Source organism: Pristiophorus japonicus, chromosome 23 (genome assembly GCF_044704955.1).
Source record: "Pristiophorus japonicus isolate sPriJap1 chromosome 23, sPriJap1.hap1, whole genome shotgun sequence".
NCBI lineage: Eukaryota > Metazoa > Chordata > Chondrichthyes > Pristiophoridae > Pristiophorus > Pristiophorus japonicus.
This window is the reverse complement of record NC_091999.1, coordinates 7,569,232-7,596,173: the sequence shown is the minus strand read 5'-3', so window position 1 is coordinate 7,596,173 and position 26,942 is coordinate 7,569,232. Positions and strand designations below refer to the sequence as shown.

Sequence of the window (26,942 nt, the reverse complement as noted above, 5' to 3'; positions counted from 1 at the left end):
CTCCCCTCCCCTCTCCCCCCTCACCTTCGCATCCCCTCCCCTCTCCCCACGACCATCCCCTCCCCTCTCCCCCAGTCTCCCCCTCCCCTCTCCCCCTGCCCCCTCCCATCCCCTCCCCTCGCCCCCTCCCTTCTCCCCCCTCACAGACCCTTATTTCACTTACCGTTTCTCCCTCTGTTCTCCCAGAGGAGCCATCTCCAGTGAGTTCTCGAGACTGCTCGCTGCCCCGCTTGCGTCCGTGCTTTCGGCCGAGCTAGCTGACGCGCTTGCGGCCGTGCTTTCGGCCGAGCTAACCGCCGAGCTGTCAGCAGAGCGTCCCTCCCGATCCCTCAATCCTGCGTCTCGGCGCCCGGCCGTCCTGTTCCACATCGTGCAGAAAGAGAAAGGATCAGGGGCCTCTCCTGGGGAGGGGCAGATACAGATCTCCCCAACGTTCACTCATCATCCTCCACTGGACCGACCTCCCACCTCATCCCCTCCCCTCATCCCCCCCTCCTCTCCCCCCTCCCCCTCCCATCCCCTCACCGCCCCCCTCTCATCCCCTCTCCTCGCCCCCTCACATCCCCTCAACCCCTCCCATTCCCTTCCCTCTCCCCCTCCCATTCCCTCTCCCCCTCCCATTCCCTTCCCTCTCCCCCTCCCATTCCCGCTCCCCCTCCCATACTCTTCCCTCTCCCCCTCCCATTCCCTCCCTTCTCCTGGAAAAAAAAACAGTAAAAGGGAATATTATTTGAATGGGGAGAAATGGGGAGACGAGAACTAGGGGGCACAGCCTCAAAATACGGGGGAGCCAATTTAAAACCGAGTTGAGAAGGAATTTCTTCTCCCAGAGGGTTGTGAATCTGTGGAATTCTCTGCCCAAGGAAGCAGTTGAGGCTAGCTCATTGAATGTGTTCAAATCACAGATAGATAGATTTTTAACCAATAAGGGAATTAAGGGTTATGGGGAGCGGGCGGGTAAGTGGAGCTGAGTCCACGGCCACATCAGCCATGATCTTGTTGAATGGCGGAGCAGGCTCGAGGGGCTAGATGGCCTACTCCTGTTCCTAATTCTTATGTTCTTATGTTCTCCCCCCCCTCTCCCCCTCCCCTTCCCCCTCTCCCCCTCCCCTCTCCCCTTCCAATCCCCTCTCCTCTCCCCGTCCCATTCCACCCCTCTCCCTGGGGGCCATTGGGGGCACGGACGGACGGAGCTTCCTGCTCTGTCTCGTCATGTCCTGTCTGCCCAGATCAGCTCATGGTCTACAGGGCTGCAGTGATACCCGCCCTCCTGTATGGCTCAGAGCCATGTACCATGTACAGTAGACACGTCAAGACGCTAGAGAATTACCACCAACGCCATCTCCGCAAGATCCTGCAAGTCCCTGGGAGGACAGACGCATCAACGTTAGCGTCCTCGACCAGGCCAACATCCCCAGCATTGAAGCACTGACCACACTCGACCAGCTCCGCTGGGCAGGGCCACATTGTCCGCATGCCCCGACACGAGAATCCCAAAGCAAGCGCTCTACTCCAAACTCCTTCACGGCAAACGAGCCAAAGATGGTCAGCGGAAACGTTACAAGGGACACCCTCAAAGCCTCCCTGATAAAGTGCAGCATCCCCACTGACACCTGGGAGTCCCTGGCCAAAGACCACCCTAAGTGGAGGAAGTGTATCCGGGAGGGCGCTGAGCACCTCGAGTCTCGTCGCCGAGAGCGTGCAGAAAGCAAGCGCAGGCAGCGGAAGGAGCGTGCGGCAAACCAGTCCCACCCTCCCCTTCCCTCAACCAGTGTCTGTCCCACCTGTGACAGGGACTGTGGTTCTCATACTGGACTGTTCAGTCATCTAAGGACTCATTTTTAGAGTGGAAGCAAGTGTTCCTGGATTCCGAGGGACTGCCGATGATGATGATATAAGAACATAAGAAATAGGAAAAGGAGTTGGCCATACAGCCCCTTGAGCCAGCTCCACCATTTAAAACAATCATGGCTGATCCGATCATGGACTCAGCTCCACTTCCCCGCCCGATCCCCATAACGCCTTCATCATCATAGGCGGTCCCTCGAAGTGAGGATGACTTGTTTCCACGCCAAAAGGATGAGTTCACAGATGTTTCAATGAAGGACCTAATATTCCGGAACCCGAACTACATGTTGAAGGGTGGAAGATGCCTGTGGGTGGATTGTTTTAACGTGGGGTCACCGTTGCACACCAGCCACCACACGGGGCTTGACAGAGCGAGGTCTTGGTCCAGGGGCAAGGGTTAACCAGGACGACTGGAGACCAGCTCTGGTGCACGGACCCAGTGCGCCCACATATCGCACAGTGTGGGCTGGGCCCGTGCTGCCCCTGGGCCCTCGCCTCTCCTGGGCCCCGGTCACTTCCCTCAACAAACTCTCGCCGCTCCTTCGCCCCTCCTGCTGTACCTGCCCGCACTGCAACCAGCGACCTGGCTTCACAGCCGTCGCCCTCGTGCAGTGTTATCCCACAGCACACCGCTCCCTCTAATGCAGCCTTTCAATCACGTAACCCCATTGGAGTTCAGAAGGATGAGGGGTGATCTGGTAGAAACATTTAAAATAATGAAAGGGATAGAAAAGATAGAGGCAGAGAGGTTGTTTCCACTGGTCGGGGAGTCTAGAACTAGGGGGCACAGCCTCAAAATACGGGGGAGCCAATTTAAAACCGAGTCGAGAAGGAATTTCTTCTCCCAGAGGGTTGTGAATCTGTAGAACTCTCTGCCCAAGGAAGCAGTTGAGGCTAGCTCATTGAATGTATTCAAATCACAGATAGATAGATTTTTAACCAATAAGGGAATTGAGGGTTACGGGGAGCAGGCGGGTAAGTGGAGCTGAGTCCACGGCCAGATCAGCCATGATCTTGTTGAACAGCGGAGAAGGCTCGAGGGGCTAGATGGCCTACTCCTGTTCCTAATTCTTATGTTTTTATGTTCTCCCCATGTCTCCCACTCTCCTTCCCCCTCTCCCCCTCCCCACTCCCGTTCCAATCCACTCTCCTCTCCCTGTCCCATCCACCCCCCTCCCCTCTCCCCCTCCCATCCACTCCCCGCCCCCTCCTCTCTCCCCCTCCCATCCTCTCCCCCTCTCGCTCCCCTCCCCTCTCCCCCCTCACCTTCCCCTCCCCTCTCCCCCCTCACCTTCGCTTCCCCACCCCTCTCCCCACTACCATCCCGTCCCCTCTGCCCCAGTCTCCCCCTCCTCTCTCCCCCTCCCATCCTCTCCCCTCTCCCCTCACCTCCCCTCTCCCCTCCCCCCTCATCTTCGCATCCTCTCCCCGCCCCCACTCCGAAACCCTCCCCTCCCCCCCTCCCATCCCATCCCCTCCCCTCTCCCCCTCCCCTCCCCTCTCCCCCCTCACCTTCGCATCCCCTCCCCTCTCCCCACAACCATCCCCTCCCCTCTCCCCCTCCCCTCTCCCCCTGCCCCCTCCCATCCCCTCCCCTCGCCCCCTCCCTTCTCCCCCCTCACAGACCCTTATTTCACTTACCGTTTCTCCCTCTGTTCTCCCAGAGGAGCCATCTCCAGTGAGTTCTCGAGACTGCTCGCTGCCCCGCTTGCGTCCGTGCTTTCGGCCGAGCTAGCTGACGCGCTTGCGGCCGTGCTTTCGGCTGAGCTAACCGCCGAGCTGTCAGCAGAGCGTCCCTCCCGATCCCTCAATCCTGCGTCTCGGCGCACGACCGTCCTGTTCAACATCGTGCAGAAAGAGAAAGGATCAGGGGCCTCTCCTGGGGAGGGGCAGATACAGATCTCCCCAACGTTCACTCATCATCCTCCACTGGACCGATCTCCCACCTCATCCCCTCCCCTCATCCCCCCCTCCTCTCCCCCCTCCCCCTCCCATCCCCTCACCGCCCCCCTCTCATCCCCTCTCCTCGCCCCCTCACATCCCCTCAACCCCTCCCATTCCCTTCCCTCTCCCCCTCCCATTCCCTTCCCTCTCCCCCTCCCATTCCCTCTCCCCCTCCCATTCCCTTCCCTCTCCCCCTCCCATTCCCTCCCTTCTCCTGGAAAAAAAAAACAGTAAAAGGGAATATTATTTGAATGGGGAGAAATGGGGAGACGAGAACTAGGGGGCACAGCCTCAAAATACGGGGGAGCCAATTTAAAACCGAGTTGAGAAGGAATTTCTTCTCCCAGAGGGTTGTGAATCTGTGGAATTCTCTGCCCAAGGACGCAGTTGAGGCTAGCTCATTGAATGTATTCAAGTCACAGATAGATAGATTTTTAACCAATAAGGGAATTAAGGGTTATGGGGAGCGGGCGGGTAAGTGGAGCTGAGTCCACGGCCAGATCAGCCATGATCTTGTTGAATGGCGGAGCAGGCTCGAGGGGCTAGATGGCCTACTCCTGTTCCTAATTCTTATGTTCTTATGTTCTCCCCCCCCTCTCCCCCTCACCTTCCCCCTCTCCCCCTCCCCTCTCCCCTTCCAATCCCCTCTCCTCTCCCCGTCCCATTCCCCCCCTCTCCCTGGGGGCCATTGGGGGCACGGACGGAGGGAGCTTTCTGCTCTGTCTCACCATGTCCTGTCTGCCTAGATCAGCTCATGGTCTACAGGGCTGCAGTGATACCCGCCCTCCTGTATGGCTCAGAGCCATGGACCATGTACAGTAGACACCTCAAGACGCTGGAGAATTACCACCAACGCCATCTCCGCAAGATCCTGCAAGTCCCTGGGAGGACAGACGCACCAACGTTAGCGTCCTCGACCAGGCCAACATCCCCAGCATCGAAGCACTGACCACACTCGACCAGCTCCGCTGGGCAGGGCCACATTGTCCGCATGCCCCGACACGAGAATCCCAAAGCAAGCGCTCTACTCCGAACTCCTTCACGGCAAACGAGCCAAAGATGGTCAGCGGAAACGTTGCAAGGACACCCTCAAAGCCTCCCTGATAAAGTGCAGCATCCCCACTGACACCTGGGAGTCCCTGGCCAAAGACCACCCTAAGTGGAGGAAGTGTATCCGGGAGGGCGCTGAGCATCTCGAGTCTCGTCGCCGAGAGCGTGCAGAAACCAAGCGCAGGCAGCGGAAGGAGCGTGCGGCAAACCAGTCCCACCCACCCCTTCCCTCAACCACTGTCTGTCCCACCTGTGACAGGGACTGTGGTTCTCATACTGGACTGTTCAGTCATCTAAGGACTCATTTTTAGAGTGGAAGCAAGTCTTCCTGGATTCCGAGGGACTGCCGTTGATGATGATATAAGAACATAAGAAATAGGAAAAGGAGTTGGCCATACAGCCCCTTGAGCCTGCTCCACCATTTAAAACAATCATGGCTGATCCGATCATGGACTCAGCTCCACTTCCCCGCCCGATCCCCATAACGCCTTCATCATCATAGGCGGTCCCTCGAAGTGAGGATGACTTGCTTCCACGCCAAAAGGGTGAGTTCACAGATGTTTCAATGAAGGACCTAATATTCCGGATCCCGAACTACATGTTGAAGGGTGGAAGATGCCTGTGGGTGGATTGTTTTAACGTGGGGTGACCGTTGCACACCAGCCACCACACGGGGCTTGACAGAGCTGGGTCTTGGTCCAGGGGCAAGGGTTAACCAGGATGATACTGGAGACCAGCTCTGCTGCACGGACCCAGTGTGCCCACATATCGCACAGTGTGGGCTGGGCCCGTGCTGCCCCCTGGGCCCCTCGCCTCTCCTGGGCCTCGGTCACTTCCCTCAACAAACTCTCGCCGCTCCTTCGCCCCTCCTGCTGTACCTGCCCGCACTGCAACCGGCGACCTGGCTTCATAGCCGTCGCCCTCGTGCAGTGTTATCCCACAGCACACCGCTCCCTCTAATGCAGCCTTTCAATCACGTAACCCCTTACCCAAACACCCAGCGCGTAATGTACCTGACTCAGCGTTCCCGCTAAATACCTACCAGAATCTGCCGTGCTGCTTGCATGAAGCGACATAGTAGGTGCTGTCATTGTACATGACACTGTCCCGTGTCAGGCTGTCATTCAAGGCTGTCACTTGGTTCTTAACCCTCCTTGGCCTGCCCCTGAAAGACCTGACATACACAGTCAGCTCCGGGAAAACCTCGATAAACACCTGCAGGAGACGTAATAAGACGAAAGAATATCCCTGTTAAACATAATTGTGATCACAGAATGAGATGTGGGGCTGAGCCCATTGGGAGGGGTGTGCCAATATTTCAGCAACCCCCTTAGCCAGTTTTACCTGTGTGGTAATATCATCTATATTCGACCGTGTCAGTCAAAGCAACTTGTTCAATCATAATCTCAAATGAACCCCTGTTGATTTAAGATAAAATTTACGGGTGTTGGGGCTAATATATTAGCATGGATAGAGGATTGGCTAACTAACAGAGAACAGAGAGTCGGGATAAATGGTTAATTCTCAGGTTGGCAACCAGTAACTAGTGGGGTGCCGCAGGGATCAGTGCTGGTACCCCACCTATTTACAATCTATATTAATGACTTGGGGTGCGGCAGGGATCAGTGCTGGGGCCCCAACTATTTACAATCTATATTAATGACTTGGGGTGCGGCAGGGATCAGTGCTGGGGCCCCAACTATTTACAATCTATATTAACGACTTGGAAGAAGGGACCGAGTGTAACGTAGCCAAGTTTGCTGACAATACAAAGATGGGAGGAACAGCAATGTGTGAGGAGGACACAAAAAATCTGCAAAAGGACATAGACAGACTAAGTGAGTGGGCAAAAATTTGGCTGATGAGTCTAATGTTGCGAAGTGTGAGGTCATGTACTTTGGCAGAAAAAAAACAAAGTGCAAGTTATTATTTAAATGGAGAAAGATTGCAAAGTGCTGCAGTACAGCGGGACCTGGGGGTTACTTGTGCATGAAACACAAAAGGATAGTATGCAGGTACAGCAAGTGATCAGGAGCGCCAATGGAATCTTGGCCTTTATTGCAAAGGGGATGGAGTATAAAAGCAGGGAAGTCTTGCTCCAGTTATACAGGGTATTGGTGAGGCCACACCTGGAGTACTGCGTGCAGTTTTGATTTCCATATTTAAGAAAGGATATACTTGCTTTGGAGGCTGTTCAGAGAAACATAGAAAATAGGTGCAGGAGCAGGCCATTCGGCTCTTCGAGCCTGCACCACCATTCAATATGATCATGGCTGATCATGCAACTTCAGTACCCCACTCCTGCCTTCTCTCCATACCCCCGATCCCTTTAGCCAAGGTTCACTAGGATGATTCCGGAGATGAGGGGGTTGACTTATGAGGAAAGGTTGAGTAGGTTGGGCCGCTACTCATTGGAGTTCAGAAGAATGAGAGGTGATCTTATTGAAACGTATAAGATTATGAGGGGGCTTGACAAGGTGGATGCAGAGAGGATGTTTCCACTGATGGGGGAGACTAGAACTAGGGGGCATGGTCTTAGAATAAGGGGCCGCCCATTTAAAACTGAGATGAGGAGGAATTTCTTCTCTCAGAGGGCTGTAAATCTGTGGAATTCGCTGCCTCAGAGAGCTGTGGAAGCTGGGACATTGAACAAATTTAAGACAGAGATGGACAGTTTCTTAGCCGATAAGGGGACAGGCAGGGAAGTGGAGCTGACTGCATGATCAGATCAGTCATGATCGTATTAACTGGTGGAGCAGGCTCGAGGGATCATATGGCCGACTCCTGATCCTATTTCTTACGTTCTTATGAAAGGATTTGTAGGACGATGGGCTAACAGCAGGAGGAGTGGGACTAATTGGATAGGCACAGGGGTTGTAGGTTTGGAGGAGGTTACAGAGATAGGGAGGGGCAAGGCACCATGAAGAGATTTGTAAACAAGGTGAGAATTTTGAAATTGAGGCGTTGCTTAACCTTGAGCCATTGTGGGTCAGCGAGCATAGGGGTGATGTACAGCAGGCTGTGCAGTGCTGGGATCACAGGTCACAGTTCGCTGAAATGGTCCCTGAAGCAACACTGATAGCCCTGCTCTCGCACAAGCAACACAGCTTCAGCCAAGATCGCTTTGGGGTCCGTGAGCAGGAACATTTCCACGCGTGGGCCTTGGCCCAGTTTGGGAGCCTGTGTGACCCACGCTCTTGCCTCTGATGTCAGAAGGCTCAAGCACAACCCCAGTCCGCGGGCAGATAACAGAGGCTGACACTCCCTGTGCCGTATGGAGGGGGTGCCGTACTGCGCTGTCAGAGGGGCGGTACTGAGGGAGTGACGTACTGCGCTGTCGGAGGGGCGGTACTGAGGGAGTGACGTACTGCGCTGTCGGAGGGGCGGTACTGAGGGAGCGCCGCACTGTCGGAGGGGCGGTACTGAGGGAGCGCCGCACTGTCGGAGGGGCGGTACTGAGGGAGCGCCGCACTGTCGGAGGGGCGGTACTGAGGGAGCGCCGCACTGTCGGAGGGGCGGTACTGAGGGAGCACCGCACTGTCGGAGGGGCAGTAATGACGGAGCGCCATATTGTGCTGTCGGAGGGGCAGTAGAGAGGGAGCGCCGTACTGCGCTGTCGGAGGGGCGGTACTGAGGGAGCACCGCACTATCGGAGGGGCAATAATGAGGGAGCGCCGTACTGTCGGAGGGGCAGTACTGAGGGAGTGCCTTACTGTCGGAGGGGCAGTACTGAGGTAGTGCCGCACTGTCGGAGGGGCAGTACTGAGGGAGCGACGCACTGTCGGAGGGGCAGTACTGAGGGAGTGCCTTACTGTCGGAGGGGCAGTACTGAGGGAGTGCCTTACTGTCGGAGGGGCAGTACTGAGGGAGCGCCACACTGTCGGAGGGGCAGTACTGAGGTAGTGCCTTACTATCGGAGGGGCAGTACTGAGGGAGCGCCGCACTGTCGGAGGGGCAGTACTGAGGTAGTGCCTTACTGTCGGAGGGGCAGTACTGAGGGAGCGCCGCACTGTCGGAGGGGCAGTACTGAGGGAGTACCCCACTGTCGGAGGGGCAGTACTGAGGGAGTGCCGCACTGTCGGAGGGGCAGTACTGAGGGAGCGCCGCACTGTCGGAGGGGCAGTACTGAGGGAGCGCCGCACTGTCGGAGGGGCAGTACTGAGGGAGCGCCGCACTGTCGGAGATGCGGGGGTGGGGAGGTCACCCTTTCAGCAAGAATAGTCGGCTGAGTCCGTGTGCTTCAATATCCTCATCAACTGTATCCAGATTATCTGGTCATTGACCTCGTGGTTGGTTGGGGGGTCTGCTGTAGTGTTGACAATGTTATTCTGCAGTGCATTGTGGGCCGCGGCGACCTGCGAGAAGACAGCACCGCAGGTCGGGACTATAAATAGAGCTGGAGCACGCCCTGACAGCTTCCAGCGCTTGTCGTCCCAAGATGTAACATCGGCAGGGCCCAGGCACAGCGGAGGAGCAGGAAAAGTCGGGGCGGGTGAGCGGCGAGAGTTTGTGGCGGAGGAGCGGCGAGAGATCGCGGCGGAGTTGAGGGTACGGGGCCCAGAAGAGGCGAGGGCCCAGGGGGCAGCACGGGACCAGCCCACACTGTGCGATATGTGTGCGCACTGGGTCATTGCAGCAGAGCTGGTCTCCAGTCGCCCTGGCTAACCCTTGCCACTGGACCAAGACCTCGCTCTGTCAAGCCCGTGTGGTGGCTGGTGTGCAACGGTCACCTCACGTTAAAACAATCCACCCACAGGCATCTTCCACCCCTGGAGCTCAGAACTGGAACATCGGGTCCTCCATTGAAACATCTGTGAACACATCCTTTTTGGTGTGGAAGCAAGTCACCCTCGTTGTAGGGACCGCCTGTGACGATGAAGGGGCTTGCTCCACCCTGTGAGATGCTCCACAAATGCTACACGTGTTCAGAGTCGGTGTTGAGGTACACTGGCAGACTGAGTATTTACCAGGCTCCAATATCTACTGAGTATAAAATTCAGAGATGATAACTCACACAGTGCTGGACAGGACTGAAGTAAGTGATCTCACTATGAGCCATCATCTTCACAGGCAGTCCCTCGGAATCGAGGAAGACTTGCTTCCACTTTTAACATGAGTTCTTAGGTGGCTGGACTGTCCAATTTGAGAGCCACAGTCTCTGTCACAGGTGGGACAGATACAGAGGCTGAACTCCAGGACATAGTCGACGTATTTACTGAGGCGTACGAAAGCACGGGCCTTGCACCAGCAAGACAAAGGTCCTCCACCAGCCAGTCCCCACTGCCCAGCACTGCCCCCCAGTCATCAAGATCCACGGCGCGGCATTGGGCAACATGGATCGCTTCCCATACCTTGGGAGCCTCCAATCAACAAGAGCAGACATTGGCGACGAGGTCCAACACCGCCTCCAGTGCACCAGTGCAGCCTTCGGCCGCCTGAGGAAAAGAGTGTTTGAAGACCAGGCCCTCAAATCCACCACCCAGCTCACGGTCTACAGGGCTGTAGTGATACCCGCCCTCCTGTATGGCTCAGAGACGTGGACCATGTAGAGTAGACACCTCAAGTCGCTGGAGAAATACCACCGACGCTGTCTCCGCAAGATCCTGCAAATCCCCCGGGAGGACAGACGCACCAACGTTAGCGTCCTCGACCAGGCCAACATCCCCAGCACCAATGGTTATTAGATTATTGCTTCCTAGACCGTAGCCTCAATAGTTTGGGCGACAGATACAGGCGAACGTCACGTGATAGGAATGGGGGTTAGTCTTACCCTGTTGTCGTTGGGTGTTGGGGGGTTCGCCTGGACTTCGGCCGGAAGCAGCAGGTATAAGTTAACCATCTCATCCGCAGTGTTTGAGCTGAGAAATTGTCCAGTCGAGTCAAACACAGAACCTGAGGGAAAGGAAAACAGAGGTGGATTAACAGGAAGGTTCGGTGTGTCGTTATTGTGTCATGTCAATGAATGTAGCACGTGGGAATCCGAAATGCAAAGCAATCCCTAATGCAGCCTTCGGCCGCCTGAGGAAAAGAGTGTTCGAAGGCCAGGCCCTCAAACCTGCCACCAAGCTCACGGTCTACAGGGCTGTAGTGATACCCGCCCTCCTGTATGGCTCAGAGACATGGACCATGTACAGTAGACACCTCGAGTCGCTGGAGAAATACCACCAACGATGTCTCCGCAAGATCCTGCAAATCCCCCGGGAGGACAGACGCACCAACGTTAGCGTCCTCGACCAGGCCAACATCCCCAGCACTGACCACACTCGACCAGCTCCGCTGGGCAGGGCCACATTGTCCGCATGGCCCCCCAGACACGAGACTCCCAAAGCAAGCGCTCTACTCGGAATCCCTTCACGGCAAGCGAGCCCCAGGTGGGCAGAGGAAACGTTACAAGGGACCACCCTCAAATCCCACCCTGATAAAGTGCAACATCCCCCACCGACAGCTGGGAGTCCCTGGCCCAAAGACCAGTCCGCCCTAAGTGGAGGAAGAGCATCCGGGAGGGCGCTGAGCACCTCGAGTCTCGTCGCCGAGAGCGTGCAGAAACCAAGCACAGGCAGCGTAAGGCGCGTGCGGCAAACCAGTCCCACCCTCCCCTTCCCTCAACCACTGTCTGTCCCACCTGTGACAGAGACTGTAATTCCCGTATTCGACTGTTCAGTCACCTAAGAACTCATTTTTAGAGTGGAAGCAAGTCTTCCTCGATTCCGAGGGACTGCCTATGATGACGATGATGTGGGAGTGCTTTAACACCATCAGTCTGTGGTGTCACATGGTGTGATATAACCCTCCTGTGAAGAAAACCCTGCTGAGAGGAAAAGTACTCAGCAAGTTAATGAGACTAAAGGCAGACAAGTCCCCTGGACCTGATGGCTTGTGTCCTCTGGTGTGAAAAGGGTATTGGTGAGGCCACACCTGGAGTACTGCGTGCAGTTTTGGTTTCCGTATTTACGAAAGGATATACTTGCTTTGGAGGCAGTTTAGAGAAGGTTCACTCGGTTGATTCCGGGGATGAGGGGGTTGACTTATGAGGAAAGGTTGAGGAGGTTGGGCCTCTACTCATTGGAATTCAGAAGAATGAGAGATGATCTTATCGAAACGTATAAGATTACGAGGGGGCTCGACAAGGTGGATGCAGGGAGGATGTTTCCACTGATGGGGGAGACTAGAACTAGGGGGCATGGTCTTAGAATAAGGGGCCGCCCATTTAAAACTGACATGAGGAGGAATTTCTTCTCTCAGAGGGTTGTAAATCTGTGGAATTCTCTGCCCCAGAGAGCTGTGGAGGCTGGGTCATTGAATATATTTAAGGTGGAGATAGACAGATTTTTGAGCAATAAGGGAGTGAAGGGTTATGGGGAGCGGGCGGGGAAGTGGAGCTGAGTCCATGATCGGATCAGCCATGATGGTATTAAATGGCGGAGCAGGCTCAAGGGGCCGCATGGCCGGCTCCTGCTCCTATGTTCTTATGTTCTCATTATAATATGGCAACCAGATTCTTGCAAAGGATGTTAACAAAAGTAATGAAGGGGGCTGCTCTGGTGTGCCGTGAGGTGCTGCTACAACAGCACTCAGAAGCCTGCAGGATTGGGATGGGAGCTATCTCCGCACCCCTCTCACCTACCTTCTGCGTTCGCCCCCTGGGTGTACTGAATGAGAAGCTGTTTGGCCGACTGCCATGCACTTGAGCCAGTTGCAGGCTGGTCTTGTGTGATTCGGGTTCCAAGCCAGACCGATTCATTGTATTGACGGACCTGTTCAGAGAATGGGTGTGGGGTGTGCGGTAGGGGTAGGAGGAAGACAAATTAGCAACACGTGAGATTAAAATGGTGGGGGAACCTGTCTGAGCAGGTGTAGTCGAGGATACAAGGGCAGTTCAGTAACAGCTCTCCTGCCGGTATCAAGAGCAAGGACAGGAATAGTTCAGAGTATAAAAACACGGATCTAGCACTACAGTTACACATAGCGCCGCTTAAACTACATTTGGATTATTGCATAAGAAATAGGAGCAGAAGTCGGCCATTCGGCCCCTCGAGCCTGCCCGGCCATTCAATAAGACCATGGCTGATCTGATCTTGGCCTCAGCTCCACTGCCCTACCCACTCCCCAACCCTTCTCTCCCTTATCGCTCAAAAATCTGTCTATCTCCGCCTTAAATAAATTCAGCGGCCCAGCCTCCACAGCTCTCTGGGGCAGAGTATTCCACAGATTCATGACCCTCTGAGGGAAGAAATTCAAGCTCCTCGCTGGAGTGGAACTAAACAGAACCAGTGGGAACCCGTTCAACCGTCGCTGTCTCCAGGCCAGGTCCAAGACCACCCCAACCTCTGTCGTCGAGCTACGGTACGCGGACGACGCCTGCTTCTGCACACATACAGAGGCTGAAATCCAGGACATAGTCAACGTATTTACTGAGGCGTACGAAAGCATGGGCCTCACGCTAAACATCCGTAAGACAAAGGTCCTCCACCAGCCTGTCCTCGCCACATAGCACTGCCCCCCAGTCATCAAGATCCACGGAACGGCCCTGGATCAACTGGGCTTGTATTCACTGGAGTTCAGAAGAATGAGAGGGGACCTCATAGAAACATTTAAAATTCTGACGGGGTTAGACAGGTTAGATGCAGGAAGTATGTTCCCAATGTTGGGGAAGTCCAGAACCAGAGGTCACAGTCTAAGGATAAGGGGTAAGCCATTTAGGACCGAGATGCGGAGGAACTTCTTCACCCAGAGAGTGGTGAACCTGTGGAATTCTCTACCACAGAAAGTTGTTGAGGCCAATTCACTAAATATATTCAAAAAGGAGTTAGATGAGGTCCTTACTACTAGGGGGATCAAGGGGTATGGCGAGAAAGCAGGAATGGGGTACTGAAGTTGAATGTTCAGCCATGAACTCATTGAATGGCGGTGCAGGCTCGAAGGGCCGAATGGCCTACTCCTGCACCTATTTTCTATGTTTCTATGTTTCTATGTCAACAAGAGCAGGCATTGACGATGAGATCCAACACCGCCTCCAGTGCGCCAGTGCAGCCTTCAGCCGCCTGAGGAAAAGAGTGTTTGAAGACCAGACCCTCAAATCTGCCACCAAGCTCATGGCCTACAGGGCTGTAGTAATGCCCGCTCTCTTGGATGGCTCAGCATCATGGACCATGTACAGTAGGCACCTCAAGTCGCTGGAGAGATACTACCAACGATGTCTCCGCAAGATCCTACAAATCCTCTGGGAGGACACCCGGCCGAACCCGGGGGGGGGCATAATTGTCGGCTCGACCTGGGCAGTTGACAGTGCCACCTCCCCTTTAAGGGTGGCCACACCGCCAAGCCTCCTAACCACCAAATCTCCAAATTGGGACGATACTCATTGGGGTTTAGAAGAATGAGAGGGAATCGTATGGAAATGTATAAGATTCTGAGGGAGCTCAACAGGGTAGGTGCAGAGAGGATGATTCACCTCATGGGGGAATCTAGAACTCGGGGATCAAGAACAGGGATCAGTGCTGGGACCCCAACTATTTACAATCTATATTAACGACTTGGAAGAAGAAACTGAATGTAATGTAGCCAAGTTTACCGATGATACAAGGATGGGAGGAAAAGCAATGTGTGAGGAGAACACAGAAAACCTGCAAAAGGACATAGTGAGTGGGCAAAAATTTGGCAGATGGAGGTCATGCACTTTGGCAGAAAAAAAATCAAAGAGCAAGTTATTATTCAAATGGAGAAAGATTGCAATGTGCCGCAGTACAGCGGGACCTGGGGGTTACTTGTGCATGAAACACAAAAGGTTAGTATGCAGGTACAGCAAGTGATCAGGAAGGCCAATGGAATCTTGGCCTTTATTGCAAAGGGGATGGAGTATAAAAGCAGGGAAGTCTTGCTCCAGTTATACAGGGTATTGGTGAGGTCACACCTGGAGTACTGCGTGCAGTTTTGGTTTCCATATTTACGAAAGGATATACTTGCTTTGGAGGTAGTTCAGAGAAGGTTCACTCGGTTGATTCCGGGGATGAGGGGGTTGACTTATGAGGAAAGGTTGAGTAAGTTGGGCCTCAACTGACTGGAATTCAGAAGAATGAGAGGTGATCTTATCGAAACGTATAAGATTATGAGGGGGCTCGACAAGGTGGATGCAGAGAGGATGTTCCCACTGATGGGGGAGACTAGAACTAGGGGGCATGGTCTTAAAATAAGGGGCCGCCCATTTAAAACTGAGATGAGGAGAAATTTTTTCTCTCGGAGTGTTGTAAATCTGTGGAATTCGCTGCCTCAGAAAGCTGTGGCGGCTGGGACATTGAATAACTTTAAGACAGAGATAGACAGTTTCTTAACCAATAGGGGAATAAGGGGTAATGAGGAACGGGCGGGGAAGTGGAGCTGAGTCCATGATCGGATCAGTCATGATCTTATTAAATGGTGGTGCAGGCTCGAGGGGCCGAATGGCCGACTCCTGCTCCTATTTCTTATATTTTAAGTTCTTATAGTCTCAGAATAAGGGGTCGCCCATTTTCTTCTCTCAGGATACGGGGTAGGAAATTTAGGAGCGAGATGAGGAGAAACGTTTTCACTCCGAGGGTGGTGAACCTGTGGAATTCTCTATCACAGAAGGCTGTGGAGGCCAAGTCACTGAATATATTTACGAGGGAGATAGACAGTTTTCTAGAAACAAAAGGCATCAAGGGGTATGGGGAAAAAGCGGGAATATGGTGTTGAGATAGAGGATCAGCCATGATCATATTGAATGGTGGTGCAGGCTCGAAGGGCCGAATGGCCTACTCCTGCTCCTATTTTCTGTGTTTCCACTGAGAGGGGAGACTAGAACTAGGGGGCATGATGTTAGAATAAGGGGCTGCCCATTTAAAACTGAGATGAGAAGGAATTTCTTCTCTCAGAGGGTTGTAAATCTGTTGAATTCGCTGCCTCAGAGAGCTGTGGAAGCTGGGACATTGAATAAATCTAAGACGGAGATGGACCATTTCTTAACCGATAAGGGAATAAGGGGGCAGGCAGGGCCGTGGAGCTGAGTCCATGATCGGATCAGCCATGATCCTATTAAGTGGCGGAGCAGGCTTGAGGGGCACAATTCTTCTGTTTCTTACTCTGTAATACTGCACTGGTGTAGTGTCGAGCAGAAAGATCACCCAGCCATTGGGATGTAGTTGTGGTTTACTCGGTGATCTGCGCAGATCGCCGCAAGGAATGAGTATGGAGACGGAAACACAAACTTAAAATCAGGGACATAAGATGTCTCAAAGTTCCATTACCTGATAATCAGTAGCGTTACACAGAACATCAAACTTCAAGCACTTTCGGGCTACAAAGAAGGGGTCTTCATCTTTCCTGTGTAAAAATAGCATGGAATAAATTAACAACTCAATATGTTCAGAAATCTATATTTGTACATTTTTCACGTCCTGTAAATGTCACATTCAAATCCTCATTGTAACTCTCTGATACATTGCAGTCTGTGATATACCACAATGAGATATAATCTTCTCTCTCAGACTAAACACACATATTGTAACTCTCTGATACACAGTGATCATCGATATACCAGGGCCCCTTCTAATAGTGACAGCACTGGGGAGGGTCACTGGGGGAGGGGCAGCACTGGGGGAGGGGCACTGGGGAGGGTCAATCGGTGAGGGGCAGCACTGGGGGAGGGACAGTAGGGGAGGGGCACTGGGAGAGGGACACTGGGAGAGGGGCACTGGGGGAGTGGCATTGGGAGAGGGGCACTGGGGGAGGGGCACTGGCAGAGGGGCATCACTGCGGGAGGGGTACTGGGGTAATGGCACTGGGAGAGAGGCACTGGGAGAGGGGCAGCACTGGGGGAGTGACACTGGGAGAGGGGCACTGGGAAGGGGCAGCACTGGGGGAGGGGCACTGGAGGAGAGGCACTGGGAGAGGGGGACTGGGGAGGGGAAGCACTGGGGGACGGACAGTGGGGGAGGGCCACTGGGGGAAGGGCACTGGGAGTTGGGCACTGGGAGAGGGACACTGGGGGAGGGGCACTGGGGGAGTGGCATTGGGAGAGGGGCACTGGGAGAGGGGCACTGGCAGAGGGGCACTGGCAGAGGGGCACTGGCAGAGGGGCACTGGCAGAGGGGCATCACTGCGGGAGGGGTACTAGGGTAATGGCACTGGGAGAGGGGCACTGGGAGAGGGGCAGCACTGGGGGAGGGGCACTGGGAGAGGGGCACTGGGAGAGGGGCAGCACTGGGGAAGGGGCACTGGGAGAGGGGCACTGGAAGAGGGGCAGCACTGTGGGAGGGGCGGTGTGGGAGGGGCAATGGGAGAGGGGCAGCACTGGGGGAGGGACACTCGGGGAAGGCAGCACTGGGGGAGGAGCAGCACTGGGGAGGGGCACTGGGGGAGAGGCACTGGGGGAGAGGCACTGGGGGAGAGGCACTGGGACATCACTGGTTGATGTGCTGGTACACTCTGGGGGAAGAAACGTTTCCCTTCATTTAGAATGGGCGTAAATCAGGCCTGTCCCTCTCTCCTGAAGTTGAGAGCCGGCCATGTCTACGCCCCTTTCTACCCCCTGACTACCCCCCTACGCCCGGCGAACGAACCAGCAGCAACTGAACATTGGCATCTCCAGCCCCCAGCTCTGCTCCACAGCGAGTGTGAGAGATTGCAGGAGAGCAGGTTTGGGCCAGGATATGTTGGATCAGACAAGGATCAACTCCCGAAACCCGGGGGGGGGGGCCACAATCTTTACAAAGAACAATACTCGGTATTGATGCTGGATCCAGAAGAGAGATTGGAAGGTTGGGCTAGGAATACACACCGATCGCTGACCCAGCACCCGGCTGCGGGAGGGGGATACTGGTGTGGTATCCAACAGCTGCAAGGACCAGACTAAGGAATAAAAACATGTCCTACCAACGTCTGCAACTTCCGCCAAAAACCAGTGAGGCAGTCACAAGGAGCACAGCGAGAAACATGGTTACCCTGTAAAAAAACAGTGTTATTGTAATTTACTGGGTATAGCGTCATTCATTGGGTACAGGGTCACTGGGCACAGGGGCATTGGGTACAGGGTCATTGGGTGCAGGGTCATTGGGTGCAGGGTCATTGGGTGCAGGGTCATTGGGTGCAGGGTCATTGGGTGCAGGGTCATTGGGTGCAGGGTCAGAGGACACAGGGTTATTGGGTACAGGGTCATTGGACACAGGGTTATTGGGTACAGGGTCATTGGGTACAGGGTCATTGGACACAGGGTCATTGGGTACAGGGTCATTGGGTACTGGGTTATTGGGTGCAGGGTCACTGTGCACAGGGTCATTGGGTACAGGGTCATTGGGCAAAGGGTCATTTGGTACAGGGTCATTGGGAATAGGGTCATTGGGCACAGGTTCACTGGGTACAGGGTCATTGGGTGCAGGGTCATTGGGCGCAGGGTCATTGGGCGCAGGGTCATTGGGCGCAGGGTCATTGGGCGCAGGGTCATTGGGCGCAGGGTCATTGGGTGCAGGGTCATTGGACACAGGGTCATTGGGTACAGGGTCATTGGGTGCAGGGTCATTGGGTGCAGGGTCATTGGGTGCAGGGTCATTGGACACAGGGTTATTGGGTACAGGGTCATTGGGTACAGGGTCATTGGGTACAGGGTCACTGGGCACAGGGGCATTGGGTCCAGGGTCATTGGGTACAGGGTCATTGGGTACAGGGTCATTGGGTACAGGGTCATTGGGTACAGGGTTATTGGGTACAGGGTCATTGGACACAGGGTCATTGGGTACAGTGTCATTGGGCAGAGGGTCATTGGGTACTGGGTTATTGGGTGCAGGGTCACTGTGCACAGGGTCATTTGGTACAGGATCATTGGGCACAGGTTCACTGGGTACAGGGTCATTGGGTACAGGGTCATTGGGCACAGGGTCATTGGGCACAGGGTCATTGGGCACAGGGTCATTGGGAACAGGGTCATTGGGAACAGGGTCATTGGGAACAGGGTCACTCATTGGGTACAGGGTCATTGGGCACAGGGTCATTGGGTACAGGGTCATTGGGTACAGGGTCATTGGGCAGAGGGTCATTGGGTACAGGGTCATTGGGCACAGGGTCATTGGGCACAGGGTCATTGGGTACAGGGTCATTGGGTACAGGGTCATTGGGTACAGGGTCATTGGGTACAGGGTCATTGGGCACAGGGTCATTGGGCACAGGGTCATTGGGCACAGGGTCATTGGGTACAGGGTCATTGGGTACAGGGTCGTTGGGTACAGGGTCGTTGGGTACAGGGTCGTTGGGTACAGGGTCGTTGGGCACAGGGTCGTTGGGCACAGGGTCATTGGGTACAGGGTTATTGGGTACAGGGTCATTGGGCAAAGGGTCATTGGACACAGGGTCATTGGGTACAGGGTCATTGGGTACAGGGTCATTGGGCAAAGGGTCATTGGGCAAAGGGTCATTGGGCAAAGGGTCACTGGGTACAGGGTCATTGGGTACAGGGTCATTGGGTACAGGGTCATTGGGCAAAGGGTCATTGGGTACAGGGTCACTGGGTACAGGGTCACTGGGCAAAGGGTCATTGGGTACAGGGTCACTGGGTACAGGGTCATTGGGTACAGGGTTATTGGGTACAGGGTTATTGGGTACACGGTCATTGGGTACAGGGTCATTGGGTACACGATCATTGGGCACAGGGTCACTCATTGGGTACAGGGTCATTGGGCACAGGGTCACTGGGCACAGGGTCATTGGGTGCTGGGTCCTTGGGCACAGGGTCACTGGGCACAGGGTCACTGGGCACAGGGTCACTGGGCACAGGGTCACTGTGCACATATTGAATGAAGTCCTCAAACGGCTAGAAATACACAGAGTACGAGTGACTGCTCGTAAGTGTGAGTTATTTCAAAACTCAGTGGAGTATTTAGAGTACAGAGTAGACAAAGATTATATTGAACCAAGCAAAAACTAGATGCAATCAGAAATGCACCCACTCCCAAGAATATCACTGAACTTCGATCATTTTTGGGTCTTTTGAACAATTATGCGAAGTTCCTACCACATTTGGCTACAGCGTTACATCCACTGAATGAACTATTGAAAAAACAGTTCCATTGGATGTGGTCAGAAGAATGCAATACAGCATTCAAGGAGTGTAAAAGAGAATTGGGAGAGAGCACCATGTTAGCTCACTATGACATATCTAAGGAGATCAAGCTAGCATGTGATGCCTCTCCATATGGAGTTGGGGCAGAGATCTCTCATGTATTACGTAGTGGGGAGGAGAGACCAATTGCTTTTGTTTCACGCATTCTCAGTGCCAGCGAGTGTAATTATGCACAAATCGAAAGAGAAGCTTTGGCATTAACTTTTGGGATCAAGAAGCTCGACAAATACTTGTATGGTCATAAGTTTACTCTCGATATGGACCATAAACCTCTAACAGCAATCCTCTATCCAAAGTCCCCAGTTTTGACATTAGCTGCAGCCCGAATGCAGAGATGGGCTTTGATTTTGTTAGCATATAAATATGATATTGAATACAGACAATCAGTTGATCACAGTAATGCTGATGTGATGTCTAGATCGCCTTCTCCATCACAAGTTATACCCGATAGGGAAGAGGTGTTATATTTTTCATACATTGATGAACTGTCATTCACAGCTGAAGAGATTGATAGAGCAACCAAACGTGACCCAGTTATGTCAAAGGTCTATGATTATATTGCAAATGGTTGGCCAAACCAGGTAAGAGACAAAGATATTCATCCATTCTTCATTCGTAGGAATGAATTATCAGTCAATAAAAATTGTATCATGTGAGATGCAAGAGTGGTTATAACAAATAAATTCAGGTCCAAATTATTAGGAGACCTCCATGGCCAGCACCTGGGAATGTGCTTGGCCAAGAGTTTTGCATGCAGTTAAAAGAGAGAGATGGCAAATGGAAATCAAGGGCATTCCTTGGAGGAAAACTTTCCTCAGGATCAGCATCGAATGAGTTTAAATTCGACACCATGTTTGGAAGGTTCTGTTCGAGGGCGAAGGTATCCTTTCGAAACAGAAAACAAATGCTTAAGCATGATTTGTAAATATGGCAAAATAGTCCATATCTTTTGTTATGTATAACCATACAAGTTATGTATGATGATTTTTTGTTATAATTACTTCTTCATTAATGAGGGAGAAGTGTAATATATATAGCTCCACCTGTGGACTACTGTGGTGTTGCAGCCAGTGCTGTGTACAAATAAAGAGGGAACAGGTCACTTGACTCGAGTTCTGGAGTTTTCTGCCATTTTAAGGCTGTGTGTGCGTTTGTGAGTTGTACTGAAGCTATAACAGGAGCAGAGAGCGGCAGAGAGAGAGAGAGAGAGAGGGAGACAATGTGTGCCAGAGGGAGAGAGATAGACAGAGAGTGACAGAAACAGAGAGGGAGCGAGAGAGACAGAGAGAGAGAGTACGAGAGAGAGAGAGGGACAGAGAGGGAGAGAGAGAGACAGAGTATGAGAGAGAGAGACAGAGAGAGAGAGAGAGAGGGATACAATGTGTGACGGAGAGAGATAGACAGAGAGTGAGACAGAAACAGAGATGGAGCGAGATAGACAGAGAGGAGAGAGAGTACAAGAGAGAGAGAGAGAGGGGACAGAGAGAGACAGAGAGAGAGAGAGAGAGAGAGACAGAGAAAGAGATAGAGAGAGAGAGACACACACAGAGAGAGAGAGAGACAGAGAGACAGAGAGAGAGAGAGAGAGAGAGAGAGAGAGGGAGAGAGAAAATGAGACAGAGAGAGAGAAGGAGACAGAGAGAGAGAGAGAGAAAGAGAAAATGAGACAGAGAGAGAGACAGAGGGAGACAGAGACAGAGAGACAGACAGAGAGTGAGACAGAGAGTGAGACAGAGAGTGAGACAGAGAGAGAGAGACAGAGAGAGAGAGAGAGACAGAGAATCAGAGAGAGAGAGGGAGACAGACAGAGAGAGAGGGAGAAAATAAGACAGACAGAGAGAGACAGAGAGAGAGAGAGAGAGAGACAGAGAGAGAGAGAGACAGAGTAGAGACAGAGAGAGACAGAGACAGAAAGAGAGAGATAGAAAACGAGAGACAGTGAGACAGCGAGAGAGAGAGAGACAGAGAAAGGGAGTGAAACGCAGAGAGATAGATAGGAAGAGAGTGTGAGAGAGATAGACAGAGGAAGAGAGGTACACACACAGAGAGAGATAGGCAGAAAAGCAAGAGAGAGATACAGATGATACCCATTCACAACCAGCCCTGACTCCTATACACTGGGATGGCAGTTATACTGCAGGCACCGACCTCAGGGGGTTACAGTTCCGTTCACTGCCGGCTCTGACTCCTATACACTGGGACTGCAGTTATACTGCAGGCACCGGCCTTATGCAGTCCTCCCGCACTTCACAAACTGGAGTTATACTGCATGCAGTGCTCAGTCCAGGAGATGTGAGGGAGAATTGCCAAAGGGATCTCACATTTCTGCTGCCTGGAGTCAGGGTGGGGTCGGAGTCTGGAGTTATACGGCCACTCCATAACGGCGATGCAGAATTAGCAGTATAATTACAATCCAAGGCGCTCCCTTGTCAGGCAGCAGTATGGGAAACACGTTTAACGGGAAGAGACTGAGTTAGGGACTATCTGTCAATTACTATCCCCTTTCAGAAGCGTCTCATTTGCCTCTTCCCCGAAACTAAATGAAAAATGAAAAGCAATAGATTGTGTAAGAAAATCCGTGTGCAACGTATACTTGGGTCATGAAGTCACTGCTCTCACTTCTGAAAACCCTGACAATGATGGACGGTCACTCAACCTCCCATCATCATAGGCAGTCCCTTGAAACCCAGGAAGACTTGCTTCCACCCAAAAAGTGACTGAACAATCCCAATAGGGGAATTACAGTCTCTGTCACAGCTGGGACAGACAGTGATTGGAGGAAAGAGCGGGTGGGGAGTCTGGTTTGCCGCACGCTCCTTCCGCTGCCTACGCTTGTCCTCCGCGTGCTCTCGGCGATCAGACTCGAGGTGCTCAGGGTCCTGAACCTTCCCACTGTACACCAGTTGATAGATACATAGAAACATAGAAAATAGGAGCAGTAGTAGGCCATTCGGCCCCTCGAGCCTGCTCCGCCATTCAATATGATCATGGCTGATCCTCTATCTCAACACCATATTCCCGCTTTCTCCCCATATCCCTTGATGCCTTTTGTGTCTAGAAATCTATCTATCTCCCTCTTAAATATATTCAGTGACTTGGCCTCCACAGCCTTCTGTGGTAGAGAATTCCACAGGTTCACCATCCTCGGAGTGAAAACATTTCTCCTCATCTCGCTCCTAAATTTCCTACCCCGTATCCTGAGACTGTGACTCCTTGTTCTAGACTTCCCAGCCCCGGGGAAACATCCTCCCCGCATCCAGTCTGTCCAACCCCGTCAGAATTTTATACCTTTCAATGAGATCCCCTCTCATTCTTCTAAACTCTAATGAATACAGGCCCAGTCGACCCAATCTCTCCTCATACTACAGTCCTGCCATCCCAGGAACCGATCTGGTGAACCTTCGCTGCACTCCCTCTGTGGCAAGTATATCCTTTCTTAGGTAAGGAGACCAAAACTGCACACAATACTCCAGGTGTGGTCTCACCAAGGCCCTGTATAACTGGAGTAACACATCCTTGCTCCTGTACTCAAATGCTCTTGCAATGAAGGCCAACATACCATTTACCTCCCTAACTGCTTGCTGCACCGGCATGTTTGCTCTCACTGACTGGTGTACAAGGACACCCAGTTCCCTCTGTACATCGACACTTCCCAAGCCATCACCATTTAAATAATACTTTGTCCTCATGTATTTCCGACCAAAGTGGATAACTTCACATTTATCCACATTACACTGCATCTGCCATGTGTTTGCCCGCTCACTCAACCTATCTAAATCGCCTTGCTGCATCTTTGCATCCGACTTAACAAGATTGAAAGAGAGAGACTGATAAGGTCTTACCTTGATATTGCACGCTGTGTGACACTAGCATCTGTCTGCAGACTATATATAGGGAGCTGCTAATCTGCACACACGTGTGTCACAAGGAAATCAGCTGAAAAATGTCTAATGGCCCTAACCCCAGGAGCTGTGTCATGCTATTGAGACATCCTTTGTAATTACATCAGTCCACCACACCGTTCCCTGTTTAGAGCAATAACCCCTCTTTCAGTCTGCACGGCACTGAAATGCAGAAAAACCACCACCCTTGTTGTCTCTGGCACTCCTCCATTGAAGCTGCACCCATTGGCCTTGCCACCCACCTCACACGATGGGACCGTTTGGACTTCCAGTAGCAATGAACCAGATCGCGGCACTGAAATTTCAATCAAAGAAGCTTCAGGCAACAGAACCGGAGGGGGAGATGAGGAGAAATGTTATTCACGCAGCGAGTTAATAAGAACATAACATAAGAAATAGGAGCAGGAGTCGGCCATCCGGCCCCTTGAGCCTGTTCCGCCATTTAATACGATCATGGCTGATCCGATCATGGACGCAGCTCCACTTCCCCGCCCTCTCCTCTTATTCCCTTATCAGTTCAGAAACTGTCCATCTCTGTCTTAAATTTATTCAATGTCCCAGCTTCCACAGCTCTCTGAATTCCACAGATTTACAACCCACTGAGAGAAGAAATTTCTCCTCATCTCAGTTTTAAATGGGCGGCCCCTTATTCTAAGACCATGCCCCCTAGTTCTAGTCTCCCCCATCAGTGGAAACATCCTCTCTGCATCCACCTTATCAAGACCCCTCATAATCTTATACGTTTCAATAAGATCACCTCTCATTCTTCTGAATTCCAATGAGTAGAGGCCCAACCTACTCAACCTTTCCTCATAAGTCAACCCCCTCATCTCCGGAATCAACTGAGTGAACCTTCTCTGTACTGCCTCCAAAGCAAGTATATCCTTTTGTAAATATGGAAACCAAAACTGCACGCAGTATTCCAGGTGTGGCCTCACCAATACCCGGTAGACCTGTAGCAAGACTTTGCTGCTTTTATCAGCGAGATGTTGTGATCTGGAACGTGCTGCCTGAAAGGCTGCTGGGCATTGATTTAGTAATAACTTTCAACGGGCAATTGGGTAAATAATTGACAAGGAAACATTTGTAAGGCTATGGGGAAAGGACAGGAGAGTGGGACTCTACTTTAGAGCCGACACAGGCACAATGGACCGAATGGCCTACAGATAATGATTTAACGAGGTGCTCAGTTATAAAACTCCAGCAACTTCAATGACGGGAATCCAGCAGTTCAATGGTCTCAAGTCGCTGGAGAAATACCACCAACGATGTCTCCGCAAGATCCTACAAATCCCCTGGGAGGACAGACGCACCAACGTTAGCGTCCTCGACCAGGCCAACATCCCCAGCATTGAAGCACTGACCACACTCGACCAGCTCCGCTGGGCGGGCCACATTGTCCGCATGTCCCCGACACGAGATTCCCAAAGCGAGCGCTCTACTCGGAACTCCTTCATGGCAAACGAGCCAAAGGTGGGCAGAGGAAACGTTACAAGGGACCACCCTCAAAGCCTCCCTGATAACGTGCAACATCCCCACCGGCACCTGGGAGTCCCTGGCCAAAGACCAGTCCGCCCTAAGTGGAGGAAGTGCATCCGGGAGGGCACTGAGCACCTCGAGTCTCGTCGCCGAGAGCGTGCAGAAAGCAAGCGCAGGCAGCGGAAGGAGCGTGCGGCAAACCAGTCCCACCCTCCCCTTCCCTCAACCACTGTCTGTCCCACCTGTGACAGGGACTGTGGTTCCCGTATTGGACTGTTCAGCCACCTAAGGACTCATGTTAAGAGTGGAAGCAAGTCTTCCTCGATTCCGAGGGACTTCCGATGATGATGATGGTAGACATCCGATGTTGGGTGTGAGCACAGGGTGATTGGGATGTGTGTATGATGATTAATAGGATTAACTGTTCCAAGCCTGAATATCTCCCCAGCCCACGGGGTGCAATGGGATCAATGGGCAGAGACATTACACAGGATTACACGGGATATACAGCATAGCAACAGAAAGCTCACCAACACTTTCTCAAGGGCAGTTAGAGATGGGTAATGAATGCTGGCCTTGAACACATCCCAGGAACGATTCAAAAAACAGGGCATGGGGCCCAACCCGTCCATGCCGGCGTCTATGCTCCACTCAAGCCTCCTCTCGTCTTTCCTCATCTAAATCTATCGGCATAACCCTCTATTCCTTTCTCCCCCATAGGCTGGTCTAGTCTCCCCTTAAATTCATCGATACTATTCGCTTCAACCACTCCCTGTGGTCATGAGTTCCACATTTTTGTGGTGTACATCAATGCCTTGGACTTGAACGTTGGAGGTATGATTGAGAGGTTTGCAGATGACCCGAAACTGGGCCGTGTGGTTGATAACGAAGAAGAAAGCCGCGGACTGCAGGAAGATATCGATCAGGGTGCACTAACGAGGGTGTATTAAGTGCCCTTTTCATGAGCAGTTCAGCAGGAGGGACCCCAGTGAGCGAGTGGGGTCTTGTGCGATAACTAAGCAGGACTCGGGATAGGCGAATCTGTAGTGAGCCTTCAGTTACCCTTTTCAAGCTCTGCTTGATTGTTTGAACTGCTCGTTCTGCCTGACCGTTGGACGTTGGTTTAAACGGGGCAGATGTGACATGTTTAATCCCATTGCGGGTCATGAACTCCTTGAACTCGGCACTGGTAAAGCACAGCTTATTGTCACTCACAAGCACATCAGGCAGACCGTGCATGGCAAACATGGCCCGTAGGCTTTCAGTGATGGTAGCGAACGTGCTTGCCGACATTATCACACATTCAATCCATTTGGAGTATGCATCTACAACCACTAAGAACATTTTTCCCAAGAACGGGCCTGCATAGTCGACATGGACCCTGGACCACGGTTTGGAGGGCAAGGACCATGAACTTAGTGGTGCCTCCTTATGTGCATTACTTAACTGAGAACATGTATTACACTTGTGCACGCAGGTCTCTAAGTCCACATCGATACCGGGCCACCACACGTGGGATCTGCCTATTGCTTTCATCATTACGATGCCTGGGTGGGTGCTGTGGAGATCACTAATGAAGGTGTCTCTGCCCTTTC

The 26,942-nt window shown here is 52.6% G+C and overlaps 1 protein-coding gene across 2 annotated transcripts in view; it reads right to left on the bottom strand.

Annotated features, from left to right (window-relative positions):
* LOC139235294 (streptococcal hemagglutinin-like) overlaps positions 1–26,942 on the bottom strand; it is a 73,715-nt gene that overhangs the window by 25,035 nt on the left and 21,738 nt on the right. For both annotated transcript variants that reach the window (XM_070866436.1, XM_070866437.1), the window contains exons 2-8: positions 17,731–17,801; positions 16,104–16,179; positions 12,467–12,596; positions 10,613–10,734; positions 5,885–6,057; positions 3,490–3,684; positions 164–358 (exon numbers count right to left, since the gene is read on the bottom strand). In XM_070866436.1, the coding sequence (XP_070722537.1) occupies positions 164–358; positions 3,490–3,684; positions 5,885–6,057; positions 10,613–10,734; positions 12,467–12,596; positions 16,104–16,179; positions 17,731–17,792 (953 nt within the window). In that variant the 5' untranslated portion in view covers positions 17,793–17,801. The remainder of the gene's footprint in view (positions 1–163; positions 359–3,489; positions 3,685–5,884; positions 6,058–10,612; positions 10,735–12,466; positions 12,597–16,103; positions 16,180–17,730; positions 17,802–26,942) is intronic.